The sequence below is a fragment of the Octopus sinensis genome, linkage group LG2 (assembly GCF_006345805.1).
Source record: "Octopus sinensis linkage group LG2, ASM634580v1, whole genome shotgun sequence".
Taxonomy (NCBI): domain Eukaryota; kingdom Metazoa; phylum Mollusca; class Cephalopoda; order Octopoda; family Octopodidae; genus Octopus; species Octopus sinensis.
In genome coordinates this window covers 87,987,336-88,003,963 of record NC_042998.1, presented here as the reverse complement: position 1 = coordinate 88,003,963, position 16,628 = coordinate 87,987,336, and the positions used below count along the sequence as shown (strand labels likewise).

Below are 16,628 nucleotides of genomic sequence, written 5' to 3'. Positions count from 1 at the left end.
TTATATGTATATACATACAGTCTGAAACGAGTGAAAGGTAAGAAAGATATGGTCTAGTATTAGTTAAATAAACTCATGGAAGAAATTGTAAGAGTCATTTCTTTGTACAATGGGATACAAAACAAAGAAAATAAGACAATGGAAATGATTACATGTGCAACGAGCGAGTCTCCAAACATAATGAAAAAGGTGGACACCGCAACAAAATGGAAAGAATAAAGAAAATAAGAGAATTGTCCATGACTGAATCAATCAGTTTAATTTAATGGAAAGAATCTTTCAAGTTATGAGTAATGAAAAATATCTTTGAAAGACAGTTAAATACTATCAGGAATTTACAGACGCAAACGTGAACATCACTCTGCTAAATAATGTACAGAAATAACACAACTGACTTTTAGTGCTAACATATTCGCGAATATAATGACAAAAATCTTTAACCTTGCGTTAATAATTATATATAAATAGTGTTTTCTTACATTCGTAATTAAGATTGCTATCGAATATGTTGAGATTCTGCAAGTGTTGCCATATATACAATTGTGAACTCTTGTAAATTATCGTCTAAATTTCAGCAAGATGTCATTAAAGCTTACTTTAAAATTGAATTTCATCTTGGTTTATTCACACTTCAATTTAATTTACTAATCCTCGGGATAGCCACATACTTTTAATAAATATCAGTTTGTCTTTATGCTGAATGAAGTTACACACAAAGGAACTCATAAGACTTACCTGGGATTCCTTCCGAACTCAGTATCCCACCTCCAAACAACTTGTCCGAAAATACTGCTTCTTGCTCTACGATGACTCCCCAACAGTTTTAAAAACCATTTCGATTCAAATGAATAGTTGTACGACTCTGTAGTATGAGCCCAGCTCACTGCTCGCAAATATTTACTTGCGTAGTTTGTTGATTAATACGTAGAATCTCTAGAGAGACTTGACTTAGACTGTAACCTCAAAAGCTTCACGGCCGACATGCAGTCACAACAGAAGTTGGTGGAAAAATAGGTGGAATTGTCTGATGAAAGGAACTCTAAAAAAGAGGCCGAGAGCACTATACTGCAGCGCAAGATCAAGCTTTGGCCACGAACTGGAGGTTCAATCTTAGGAATGAGCAAGTGTCTCCGCTGTGCTACTTCTACAATAGAGTGGATGAAACCATTTCCCATACCGCGAATGAAAGCTCTAGACTTGCCCACAAACACTACAAGTTGTGGCGACACGATTCGATCAGGTAGCGAAAGTGCTACATTACAAACTGTGCGAAAAATGGGGTCTTGAGAGAGGTAAGACGTGGTATGAGAACAAACCGCAAAGACTAGTCGGAGACTAGCAAAATCCTCTGGGATTTCCCTATCCAAACAGATCAGGTGCTAGAGTATAACAGACCGAACCTTGTGGTGGTGGATAAGGTGCACCACATATGCTATATAGTTGATGTTGCATGCCCCTTTGACCCACGGATAGTAAAGAAGGAAGACGAAAAGATAGATAATACAACCCTCTTAAGCATGAAATAATCCGACTATGGTAAGATAGTGTCAGTTATTGTTGGGTCCTTGCGAAAAATATCAGAAGCATCAAGGGGAATATAAAGGAAACTGGAATAGAGTGCTCAGTAGAAATGTTCTGCATGGCCAGAATAATTAGGAAAATATTAGATAGCTGAAAAGAACGATAACATGATGCCGTGGGCTGCAGGTAGTAAGCTCGCTACGCTAGTAAGACTACAAAAGCTCCAACAAAACCTGTGATAAAGAGAAAAATAATAATAATAATAATAATAATAATAATAATAATAATAATAATAATAATAATAATAATAATAATAATAATAATGATGATGATAAGTAGGTAAGTCCATAGTTATTTTATCGATACGGAATTAATGAAAGACAAAATCGACCACAGCGGAATTTGAACTCAGAACGTAAAGGCTCCGGAAGAGCATTTTCTCCGAGGTGTTACCGATTCTGCCAGCTCATCATCCTTCCTAGTTATATAGTGTTAGTAAAAGGTCGGAATGTCACAGACGGAATGTTTTTGATCATACACCTGCTGGAATCAAAGTTGATCCGGTAAATACATTTCGTCCAAGCTGCCTTGTTTGGCTCAATTTCTGAGGTATTGTAAAGTTCTTATTTTACCTAAGAACATTTGTAACAAACTGAAGTTTAGTGGTTTCAGTCAAGAATTGAAACATTTTATTTACATGACGCTTGGTAAGTAAGTAAATATATTGAGTTATTAGTTAGGCAAAAGGATGTAAGTTTATGTGTAAAAATCATATGATGTAGTGTTCGTAATTGCTTCCATTGGTATTAGCAACGAAAGAGAAGGAAAATCGCCTCAAAAGGAAATGAAAATAGCGTCGCAGACTTAACTGGTTTAAGACATATCGCAAGTTCTGTGACACGTTTGGAGCTTCTCTTTTGATTTTTTGATACTAACCACTGGATGTGTGACTATGTTAATTCTGTTTCTTTTTCTAGAGCGTTTTACCTAATAAATTTGAAATTATTGCGGATCTTCATAACGGTCAAGTAACTAATTCAGCTCATGGTGGTCCTGGATTTCTCCCTTGGCATAGGGTGTATATGATGATGTAAGTAAAGTTTCCTAAAGATCTATTTATTTTCTGACGTTTTTATTGTAGAATAGATAGACACTCGGGAACCGAGCTTTTAATCTAAGTTCGATTCCTGAGTAAAAGATATAAAATATTTGAAAGACACAATGATCATTTTATTCTTATCTGAAAGCAATAACCCTAATCACCTACAATGAAAAGTCGAGATTGATTGACTCTGCTTAAAGGGTCAATGTGAAATAAATACGATTTTAATAGTGCTAGGCCAAGCACTTTCCGATAAAGGTTTAATAAGAAATTTCATCAAGCTTGCATCGGCTCTTAATGAATAAAGCGTATGAATTGGGTATAGTGTATATGTTGCCTATATAATATATGATAGCGTTATTATATATTTATTGATATATTCATAAATCTAATGGGAGCTAATCTTGTGAAAATTGGAATATTTTGTAGATAGAATAGAATAATACGTTGAGAACCTGAAAGGCTGACTAGAATTAAAAATACACATATGTACAGAAATGAGTTGAACAAAATTATTTTTTAAACAGATTCACAACATACAATTATGTTATGAAGTAATAATACCTGGGAATACTTGAGGTAGATGGAATTAAACACCACGGCGAGTGAGAAAAATATGGGCTTCAAAGCTGAACGCCAGAAACATAATTTCGGCAATAAACTCGCGCGTAGTCGCAGTCGTTCGGTATAGCGTTGGAATCCTGAAGTGGACAGAGGTGGAGCTAAAGGAGATAAACAGGAAGTCAAGAAATCTCCTAATGATGCATGGGGTCCATCATTCACATGCAAACACTGATCAACTATACACGAAGAGAGCAAATGGAGGAAGGAGGCCGATAAGTGTGGAAGACTGCGTGCCAATCGAACTCGACAGCTTAATGAGATACCTAGACTAAATTAAGAACACTTTGCTAGTGATAGTTAGGAACGAGGGAGTATTGAGATCAGAGGAAAAAGAGAAAACAGAGGAATAAGAACAAAAAAGGCATGAAGTAGAATTACGTAAGAAGGGACTACACAATCAATTCTATGTAGCCACAACAGAAGTTGCTGGAAAAAATAGATGAGATTGGCTGATGAAAGGAACCCTAAAAAAAAAAGAGATCGAGAGCACTATATTGGCAGCACAAGACTAAACTTTGGCCATGAACCGGAGGGTCAAACTTACGAATGAGCAAGTGTCTCTGCTGTACCGCATCTGCAATAGAGTGGACGAAACGACTGCCCATATCTCGAACGAATGCCCTAGACTTGCCCCAAACCACAAGTTATGGTGACACGACCAGGTAGCGAAAGTGCTACATTACAAACTGTGCGAAAAGAGAGAAGCAAGAGGTGGTATGAGAACAAACTGCTGAGACTAGTCGGAGACTAGCAAAATCCTCTGGGATTTCCCAATTCAAACAGATCAGGTGCTAGAGCATAAGAGACTGGACCTAGTGGTGATAGACAAGGTGCACCACATATGCTATATAGTTGATGCTGCATGCCCCTTTGACCCACAAATAGTCAAGAAGGAAAGTGAAAAGATAGATAACTACAACCTACTTAAGTACGAAATAGTCATGACAACCCGTCTGATAAGGGTGCACCAGGCACGTGCATCATAACTATTATTATTATTGAGTAAGAGAGCAGTGCATGCCATCAAAGTGACACTGATGGGTATATGAGCTTCGTATATTTTGCCCTAGTGTCACTTTGATGTCATGCACTGCTCCCTCACTCGATAATAATAATAATAATAATAATAATAATAAAATAATAATAATAATAATATAATAATAATAATAATAATATAATAATAATAAAATTATAATAATAATAATAATAATAATAATAATAATAATAATATAATAATAATAATGATAATATTAATGATAATGATAATAATGGAGTGGGGGGTAAAAAATGGTAAAAGAGAGAAATGTAAAAAGTGGATGCCAAGTCTAGAAAAATGTTGGCAGTACATGGAGCCTTCCATCCTAAGGGTGACACCGATAGGCTGTACTTGTCTAGAAGGAAGGATGGGAGAAGCTTGATTAGTTGACAGGACTGTATTGAAGTAGAGAAAAACAGCCTAGGGTGGTATATAAAAATTGCAGTGGAGCCACTGCTGAAACACACGAAGGCCAGTCTCATCAATACTGAAAACTGTGAAACTAAAGAAAAATTTAAGCAAGAAATGAACAAGATAAAGAAAAAGCAGGGAAGGAAAATAAAATGTACAGTAAGTTTGCGAGAGATGTGAACACCAAGGCAGATGTAAAAGACCTGAGACTCTGGATGAGGAGGAGTGACCTGAATATAGAGACAGAACCACTCATATGCGCAGCTCAAGAAGAAGCGTTAAGGACCAATTATATGAAGTGCAGAATAGACAAAACTACCGATAGCGACAAATGCAGAATTTAATGTGTGGTAAGAGGGGTGGAACGGTATGGCACATCGTTAGCGAATACCCGAAATTAGCACAACGCAAAAACAAAAGACGCCATGACAATGTGGCAAGAATGATCAATTGGTCACTCTGTGGAAATCACGGCTTACAAAGAGCAAAGACGTGGTATCAGCAAAACCCAGAAGCCACCGAAATTGAGAACTGCAAAATCCAGTGTGATGCAATGATCCAGTGCGATCACCTGACAACGGAAAACGGACGTTGTTGTGGTGAATAAAAAACGGAAAACGGATATTGTTGAGGTGAATAAAAAACAAAGAACATGCATGATAATCGACATAGCATGCCCCAGTGACAACTGGATCAATGTGAAAGAAGAAAAAATAAGCAACTATGACGATTTAAAGTGGGAAATACGAAGGTTGTGGTCAATGAAGAGAGTAAGCGTGATACTAATAGTAATTGTTGCGCTTGGAAGTATACCAATATGGCTGGAAAATATCGGTGCAAGTGTGAAGGTAGAACACCTACAAAAATCAGCATTGCTTGGAACTGTAAGAATTCTTCGCAGAGTTCTTGAAGCATGACCAGTAAAATAAGTGTCACCTTAGTCTGCTGGCTGTGGAAAGCTGACACTTTCCATCTTACCCAGCAAAATAAGCTGTGGGTTTTAATATTACAACAACAACAACAACAACATTAATAATAATAATAATAATAATAATAATAATAATAATAATAATAATAATAATAATAATAATAATAAAAACACCAGGGGACGTGAAAAAACCGGGGGACGTTTAAGATGTAAGAACGATAAAACAGAGCTCCGAAATCTATCCACAAACATCGAAAACAAGGACATCGTATGGAGCCAAAGATTTACAAACAAAAGATTGGACTGTATCTGAGTAAGTAATACTCGTTGAAATTTATTACTATTTTAGAAACGAAATTATGTATTTTGACTCGTTATCATCTCCACCTCTAACACAACACATGTAAACATGCGTGAAACATTACGACCCATCAACACCAGATCATCCCCGACCCCAAATACCATGTACAAAGGAACTACGAAGAAATTAAATACCACCGATATTATTCAACCCAAGAATAACAATCGGGAGGTACGTACAACACAAAATGTACAAAAAACTACACGTGCAAAACAATGTGACAACAGAAATGAACGGACCGGTACCCTACGAAAATGACGACCGTCAAAATAATGGCCCGGACGTTGTTCCTCATGTCCCGCAAATAAAACCCAAAAGACAAATGGACACGTGAAGAATACATTTCTATCCTACACGCATACTTCACAGCAGTGCTCTACCCATAAAATGAAAACACAACAACATATACATATAAAATATGGAAGGAAAATAACATAAATATGGACTTGGATACAGTAATGAACCCTAATAAACTAGCTAATGTACGAAGACACATTCTCAACGCAAAAAAATATCAGAAATAGAAATAGAACATCTAAAAGAAAAAGTACACCTGGAAAATGTAGATAGAAGCCATACAACAATGCCCAATAATATAAACACTGAAACAGTAAAACACGAAGACAGACGTAACATTCCCAACAAACACGATGTAAACAAAAAACAACAAACCCAGACCGTAAGGATGCATAATAATACATGACAAACAGCAAGCCAAAACACGGCAAACAAACATATAAATAAGAAAGAAAGCGACACAAATCTAAAACCTGGAAACAACGAAGGGGAGCCTAATGATTATGATAATATAAAAAGTAAAATAATCTAAGAACTGAAAACCACAGAGCTCAAAATGGGCTACCGACCATACCTCCCAAAAATCAAAATAGACGAAACAACACCAATTATAAACAGCATAAACCTAGCCGTCACGGAACTAATAGCCACTGAAACAAAAAGCGATATCACTGAGCTAAATGACTTAGTATACGCAGCAGCCACTGCAGCCACAAAAGAAGCTGGATACTCACTCAAACCCATCCAAACAAACCCTGTGGATAAATAACATCCAAAACAAAATACAAAAAATGAGAAAAGATATGTCGATTCTTAATGAAATCAGCAGACAATCAACGCTACTGAGCAACAAAAACAAAACAAAAATACTCCGCAAATATAACATCACAGAAAAAGATTTACCTTAGATAAAAGAAAAGCTGAAGCAAGATATCCTTGCCAAAGCACAAAGGATCCGCCGTTACGAGAAACGCCAGCGCTTCTTTGAACAAAACAAAAAGTTCAACTCCAACCCCAAAAAATTCTACCAAGAACTTGGCAAAAATAAAATAGAAATCACTGCAGCACCAACGGCAGAAGAAGTGGAAGAATTCTGGAGAGAAATACGGTCGGCGTACGAACTACCAAAAAAAAGGAGTATCAAAACAACAAACTCAGCATCTGAGCAACTTTGGACCCCCATAACAACTGAAGAGGTCACCCAGGCACTGCAAAAACTAAGCAACTGGAAGGCACCTGGACATGACAAGATCCCCAACTTCTGGTTGAAATATCTAACAGGAATGCACAAAAAGCTGGCTGAAAATTTTAACAACATACTAGCAGAGCCAGAGACAATGCCTGAATGGCTCACGAAGGGGAAAACCATTTTAATTCCCAAATCAAATGAAACAGCAAAACCAGAAAACTTCAGACCAATAACCTGTCTCCCTACAATGTACAAGGCATTTACTGCAGTGATATCGCAAAGGTTGAACAAGCACCTGGACGAAAACAACCTGTTTCCAGAAGAGCAGAAAGGATGCTGTAAAGGCTCATATGGCTGTAAAGATCAACAAATGATTAATAAAGCCATTACTGAAGACAGCCACAGAAAGAAGAAAGGCCTCAGTATGGACTGGATCGACTACAAAAAGGCGTTTGATAGCATCCCCCACACATGGATCCTAGGAACACTAGCCATTAACAAAGTAGCACCAACAATTATAAAATTCATAGGGCACTCTATGAATAAATGGCAAACAGTCCTACACCTCCAAACAAAAGAGGGACTCATGAAAACCAAAGCCATCCCCATTAGAAGAGGAATATTCCAGGGAGACACGCTCTCTCCACTCATTTTCTGCTTGGCACTGTCACCTCTATCTGATATGCTAAATAGAACTGGATGCGGATATAAATGTTACGGCAAAACGATCAGCCACCTTTTATATATGGATGACCTAAAACTATACGCTGCAAATGACAAACAGCTGGAAACACTATTAAAGACAGTTCATGGATTTACCAAAGAAATAGATATGAAATTTGGATTAGAAAAATGCGCCAAAGTAACCATGAAAAGAGGAAAACTAGTTAAGAGTAGCAACATCACACTAGATAAAACCAATGAAATAAAAGAATTAGACCAAAGTCAAACTTACAAATACTTAGGAATCCATGAACTAGATAAGACACAGCACACACAAATGAAAGAGAAAATAAAAAAAGAATATTATAGACGAGTTAGATCAATACTAAAAACAGTGCTCAATGCTAAAAACAAGATAATAGGTATTAACACTTTAGCTGTCCCAGTTATAAGTTACAGCTACAATATCCTTAACTGGACACTAAATGAACTGACCAAAATAGATAGGAAAACAAGAAAAATAGTGACAGGATCTAGGATGCATCACCCAAAATCTGACACAGAAAGACTATATATACAACGTATAGAAGGTGGTAGAGGCCTTATACAGCTGGAAAACTACTACAAAATAACCACCATAGAACTGCAAAAATATCTACTTCAGAAGGAAGGAAAACTGATACAAATAGCAGCAAAACACGAGCAAAACAAAAAACTGTTCTCAGTATTTAAGGAAGCTGACAAATATAAACAAGAAATCATACCACCTAATAAATATGATGAAGAAGAAGAAGAAGAAGAAGAAGAAGAAGAAGAAGAAGAAGAAGAAGAAGAAGAAGAAGAAGAAGAAGAAGAAGAAGAAGAAGAAGAAGAAGAAGAAGAAGAAGAAGAAATAACAAAAAGCTATAAAACAAATGAAATCCAAACTAAAAATAGAACAGCAACGAACCATGATAAAACGATGGCAAGAAAAGCCCCTTCATGGTAAATACTGGACTAAACTAAACGCAAAAGAAATAGACAAAGACAAATCCCAGCAATGGTTGAGAAGCTCAGGACTCAAAGCAGAGACAGAGGGATTTTTAATTGCAGCACAAGACCAAAGCCTCCCCACCAGAAATTACCAAAAACATGTAATGAAAAGAAATATAACAAGTAACTGCAGAATATTTGGAGATGGACAAGAAACAATAAATCATATTATCTCTGGCTGCCCAGAACTGGCTAAGAAGGAATATATTCACAGACATGACAGAGTTGGGAGCTACATACACTGGAAGCTATGCCAACATTATGGAATAACAACAGAAAAAAGATGGTATAGGCACACACCAGAAAAGGTCACAGAAAACGAGAAAGCAACCATACTCTGGGATATGCCGATACACACAGATAGAGAAATTAAGGCCAACAGACCAGATATAGTTGTCAGAGATCATGAAGAAAAAAAATGCTTTCTAATTGATGTATCAATACCGGCAGATGACAACGTGTCTCTAAAAGAAATAGAGAAACTTTCAAAATACAAAATACTTGGAAATAGAGGTAACTAGAATGTGGAATCTAAAAACAGAAACAATTCCTATCATAGTAGGTGCATTAGGCATGATAAAAAAATATTCAGACAAATACATAACAAAAACACCTGGACTTACAAACACATATAACATACAGAAAATTGCACTACTAGGCACTGCACACATCCTACGCAAAACATTTTCCATACAATAACCGTCAGAGCATCACAACAAATCACAGCACATACCTATGGCACACAGAGCTGCTATCGGTAGTGAAGTGAAAGCACGCTATAAAAATAAAACTACTGAATAATAATAATAATAATAATATACTTCATTTTTTGAACCCGTTGAAGACACACAAGATGTCGAAATATCGTTCACTAGATAACAATGGCACTCTTCTTTTAATTTTGACTGATAATAACAATAATAATAACAATAATAATGATAACAATAATAATGATAATTTTCTTGACCAATTATATAGCAAGTAAATATTTTTATATATTCAGTGTATGTATATAATGCAACTTCTAGATTTACACCTTGTGGTTTGCTTAAGGAAGACATTTTTTAAAGAAGGAATAGTTTGAAACATTATTAATAATAGAATATTTTACAATTTGAATGACGTGTGTGTTTATATATTTTTCATGCTTCTTTTTCAGTTGGGAAGAAGCTCTCCGTGAAATGATCCCATCCGTCGTCGCACCGTATTGGGATGTTGCCAGAGATAGTGCCTTAGACGACCCAAGACAATCTGTAATCTGGAGTTCAACATTTCAGGGTAGTTCTGAAGGATTGGTCACTGACGGTCCCTTTGCAGATTTCCCAACAGCTTTCGGCCCTTTACTCAGAAGCTATGGAGTTTTTACTCATCTTCCAGTATTCAGCGATATTAATCTGGTTTTTACACAGGATACGTTGGCTCAAATTTCTCAAATCACAGCAGATCATGTCCGTTACATTTTCGAGATTTATCACAATAGTATTCATGACTGGATTGGTGGCACTGTTTCGATTCAAGCGTGGGCTTCTTTCGACCCAGCGTTTTTACTGATTCATGGTTATGTTGACTATATTTGGCAGCGTTTTCAAGATAAACAGTTAAGAGACGGTATTAATATTACAGGGGATTATCCACTGTTTCATTCTCTGTTGCAAGGGACTGACTTTGAAGCAGACGATCCAATTGGCTTAATTGAAGGAATGTCCAATGCTGAAGCCGTAGCAGAATCCATCGTTTATAGGAATCTTATTGACTATGAAGATGCTCAGTTGGAATGCGACCTTCAAAATCCTTGTCCATCTCAGTTTTATCAATGTGTGAATAACACATGCATATCAATGACAAGAGAGGCAAATTTATGTAACACATTGTCTCCGATACAGAATAACTACTGTGTCAACAAAGACTGTGACATTGACCAGTTTTCTTTCTTCGCAGTTGAAGTCATCCACGAACGTCTCGAAAATGTGTGTGATATGGGCAACTTCCCAGTTAGGCAGCAGGTTGCTGATAAAGCTATGGATATTTACAGAGAAAGTGCATTGCTAATACATCAAAGTAAATACACGAATACGCCGTCAGATATGTGTGGACGTCCGGCAGGTTGTTGTAAGCCAGTTGAAAGAGTTAATATCCAAACAATGGGTAATGACGGCGATTTATGGCTCTACAGAGAATCAGCGTACGTTGACACACGACTCGCTGTCAGTCACTCACAAATATTCGTTGCAATGAGACGGCTCCCGTTTAGTCGGTTTTTTCTCAGTGCAGCTGATGAATATGGTAATCTATGTATCATATACCTCATCGACGATAACGGTAATAAAATCCGTTTAGAGAACAATGAAGGTGTAATAGTTTCAGAAGATGATCATCGAGTGAGAAGAACTTTAGCCGAAGCTGAACTCAATATTTATGACTACGACTCAAATAACAATGAATTTCAACCAACTGTTCATCATGATCGATATTTGTTTTCGATTTACTGCAGAGCAGATCGAAACGAATTTAATTCGGGCAGTGAGTAAAACAGAAATTAAACACGAGAATTACAAGTTTAGGCACATATAAAAATCTATAAAATATTTCTCACGCTGACGTTCAGTGACACAGATACATCCAGACATAAAAACAACACATGCATATATGCATATATATATATATATATATATATATATATATATATATATATGCAATTTAACATAAAATATAAATTATTAAGTAGACAAGAACATATATATATATGTATGTATGTATGTATGTATGTATGTATGTATGTATGTATGTATGTATGTATGTATGTATGTATACACACACATAAGTACACATAAATACATATTTACATACATATATACATAATGTATGCGTACGTACGTGTCGTATAGCTAGCTAGAGGCGATGGCCTCTTGGAGCTAATCAACGGCAGCTTTAGTCTTAGTCTTATACATACATGACGTAGGTGTCTGCTACCCCACGAAACTTCAAGTAACATGGAGATGAGTCAAGCTGTTTTTTTATAAGGAAATAATAGACGCACTCACACAAACGCATACACACACACATACATACACATTAAAACACACGCTAACACATATACACTAACACACACACACTAATACACACACATATATATGAGAATGTGATTCTTGTTAGGAAATAATTGATCCAATTCTTGGAATAATTTCTTCCAAGATCTTGAGTTAACATGTTAAGAGAATACTTATTTTGGTCTTAACAATAATATAGGTAATACGAACATACACACGCACACACACACTCACACACACACACACATACACACACACGCATGCACTCACACGCGCACACATGTATACATACATATATACATGTATATAAGTGTACATTTAAATATATGTATATACACATACACACTCACACACATACATATATATGTGTGTGTACATACATATATATGTGTGTGTGTGTATTCGTCTTCTAAACACAAACTATAACTGACAAGTACTGGTTTATTATTATTATTATTATTATTATTATTATTATTATTATTTCATCTTTTTGGTGGGGGGGGGTTCTAGAATGTCATGTATATAAACACAGAACAAATATGTTAACGATATCTTTAACAAGAGAAGAAAAGACGTATAGAACATATTTTGAATACATCTTTTTAAATGATAAAACCCGTTGTGTTTTTAAAAATAAATAAAAAATAAAAGGAGAAAGAAAAACTGTATAGGAAGATGTATTCGTACAGTCCAACGAAATATATACATTTTTACAGCTATTAAATGAAATAAGTTCTGCTAGGAAACAAATACTCTGTCAATAATGTTCAATAAACTCTAATAAAAGCTTTCCGATTGAAAAAAAAATTAGTTTTCATTTCATTTTACATATACAACTTCTTTATGGAAAACCACTCTGTGAAAAACATTTTTCAATGAGTTATCATTTAAGTCTTTGTATCGTGGTACACTAAGCTTCTTAATATTTTCAGAGGAACACATTAGACAAAGGCACTAAGATTGGGCTAAATGTTTATTAAAGGAAAGAGAAACGTATAAACTAGATTTATTTATTCATTTACTTGCTAAATTTTTTAATGTTAGGCTTCCAGGAAGCGTGTTATAAACATCACTATCCATTTAATCTCTACAAATACTTACATACATACATACATACATACATACATACATACATACATACATACATACATACATACATACATACATACATAAGGTGATTAGAATCAAAATAAGTAACAAGGATATACAGAGGTAATGCAGTACGATCGTTTCACGCAACTACACATAATTGAACAATGAAACCATTGCATCAATTTAAATGCAGAGCAATCCTCAGCTGCACAAAGACAGAATTTAATTAAATTAAAACAGCTGGACACATTAGTATAATTTTACCTAAAATCTCCAAAAATGGAAGAAGTAAATTGATGTAATGGTCGTATTGCTTAATTAAATGGAGTTGCGTGAAACGATCGTACTGCATTTCCTCTGGATATCTTTGTTGCTTATTTTGATTCTAATCACCTTATTTTGAAATTGTATGGATAATACCGTACTAAATTTTGGTGCCTCAACTTAAGTACCATATTTATCTGAATCTAAATTTTACATACATACAAACATATATATACATACACATACGCACATAATACATACATACATACATACATACATACATATATACATACATACATACATACATACATACATAAACCAGACTTGCAACATCATCAATGATTTGACTGTTTCCCTATATCTGCCGAGGACTGTTACAGGTATCTAGGGTTGGATGAAAACATATCTTACAATAGCACCTGTAACAAAACACGTGTCACTAAAGAATATTACAGCCGAATAAAGAAAATTTGGACCTCAGAATTCTCTGCGTTCAATAAAACAGTTGCCCACAATGTGTTTGCAGTGCCAGTACTCATACCAACATCTAGGCTACTTGAATGGTTGCTTGATGAGAGCTGAGCTATTGATTTGAAAACCCTAAAAATACTAACAAGCACACATAATTTCCACATAAACTGTGACGTAGACAGCCTCTGCCTAAAACGAAAACAAGGCGGCAGGTTTAACATCGGTCCAAAATGATTTTGAATGTCGCATCATATCCCTTCGGCATCATATCCCATCGGCAACATTTTTTAACCACCAACTGTCGAAATACATCCCTGACCAAGTTTGCATACATGAGGCTGATAACATCATAAGATTTGGAAGGAAGCTCCTTGAGCAACATTCTTTGTGTGATAACCTAGAATATAGCCCCCCCCCCCCAAACAAAAAGCACGACTCTACCGCATCGTATCATCAGATGAAAGGATGAACCTATATGAGCAGAAGACTATGCAGGGATATGTTAATAGAAATCTCCGAGATGATAGTAACATTGACTATGAAAGCAGTTTATCATGGACCAATAGCTAGATTACTACCTCCCGCTTTGAACGGTATGCGTTTACAATGCAGGAACAGGAAATATCAACCAAATACTTGATGCACAAACGGGATAGATTCAGGAAAAGCAGTAAAATGTGAGAATCAATGCAGACTTTGTGGAATTAACAACGGAGATATTACCTACATGATAAGCAGTTGCCCCAAAATGTCATCACGGTATTATCTGTTGATGAGACATGTAACTAGGCCACTTTATATTGAAATCCGTCAGAACGATAACACCGAGGCCAAAGAAATAGGTATTGCAGAAGCCATAGCTACTCATAATAATAGAATGTCCCTGCGAAAACCTCAATAAAATGTAAACACAATAGACCTGATATAAAGATTTGGGATAGAGAAGAGAAACTGTGTAAAATTGTGGAAGTTAGCTGCCCAACGGATGTCAACATAAAGCTGAAGATCAGTGAATAGCAGAATACTTACGCTGAACTATTGAGAAATCTATATTTACTCTATCCTGGTTTATACCTGTAATCATTGGGGTTCTGAGATATGTAATACACTGCCTAAGTACCGATCTTGAGAAATTAGGCTTCACAAAACTAGAAAGGGAAAAGCTAATTCGAAGACTACAGATCCAATCCATCACTGGTGCTGTAAAAATCTGTAAAACTTTCCAGAAATTTATCATTTACATATATATGAGCATGTCTAGATAAGCAATAATATGCATGAGAATACATACATAAAACAAAATATACAATCTGCGCATATACAAAAATACATACATACATGCATACATACATACATTCATACATACATACATACATAAAACAAAACATACAAATCTGCGCATATACAAAAATACATACATACATACATACATACATACATACATACATACATACATACATACATAAAAAATACCCTGTTGTTGATGTTGAAATTCCAATGAAAGAGCCTTGGATCTAGGTTAGAAACCGGTTCTTTCTCTATTGGCAAGAAATCTTGAAATAAACTGAATGATACACACACACACACACACACACATATATATATACAAACAAAAATATCCTGTTGATGATGTTCAATTCTAATGAAGGAACTTTGGATGTAGTTTAGAAACCGGCTCTTGCTCTATTGGCAAGGAATTTTGGAATAAAACTGAACAATGGTATACATGATGGATGACTGCAACTCGATTTCGAGTAATGTTACATCTTGAGTGTTCTCTCAAACATCAGCAGTATAGATGTGACGCCGATGGGCGCCTCTTGCAGCAGGTGTTCCGAGACTTACCACCCACGCTGACACATGCCTTTATTGCATCGTAAAATTTTTCATTGAATGTCTTGCTTTTCTTAGCTACAGCCATCCATAATGGGCAACATAATCTCTATTGAGACGTTAAAAATCAAAGTAATGCCTGTGCTTGTAGCTTTTTAACTTGAAGAAAGGCCTTGCACGGGATTAAACTCATTCTCTAAAAGACGTATGTATTTGCCCACGAAGGCCTAGTCTACATCATTGGACGCAACCGAAGATGCTATATCAGAAATTTCCTCCTCCTAGAGAGTTAAACAAACACTCGGTCTCTTACTCCCTCTTGATGGATAACCGTCGATACTTCTCAGTTCATTCGCCCTTTAACAGATTTGACAACTTGCTGGTTGTCCAGTGAAACCACCCTTCTTACGAAGCAGTGTTGGTAGGGTTGCTGGTTTAGTTCCCGACAGCCCGACCATGCAATACTGGATTACGCGTTAGAAGTAGCACTTAGAGTGACCTGTTACATACATAGACAGATACATACATACATACGTGTACGTACGTGTGTGTGTGTGTGTGTGTGTGTGTGTGTGTGTGTGTGTGTGTGTGTGTGTATGTAAAGATCGAATCTGAGATAGTGGTATATATCCTTATTTACCTCATAAAAAGTTTTGTTTTCGTCAGAGTTTACAAACGAATTCCCTTTTTTTTTTAACTGCTAAATGTCTATCTTCTGCTAAATGTCTTTATGGAGCAGACTGCTACAGGTATTAAA

The 16,628-nt window shown here is 35.9% G+C and overlaps 1 protein-coding gene across 1 annotated transcript in view; it reads left to right on the top strand.

The window, feature by feature from the left end:
• The window catches only part of LOC115225177, a 28,754-nt gene extending 16,946 nt beyond the window's left edge, over window positions 1–11,808 (top strand). The window contains exons 3-4 of the mRNA XM_029796125.2: window positions 2,499–2,611; window positions 10,324–11,808. Coding sequence (XP_029651985.1) covers window positions 2,499–2,611; window positions 10,324–11,692 — 1,482 coding nt within the window. The 3' untranslated portion in view covers window positions 11,693–11,808. The remainder of the gene's footprint in view (window positions 1–2,498; window positions 2,612–10,323) is intronic.
• Window positions 11,809–16,628: the final 4,820 nt, after the last annotated feature.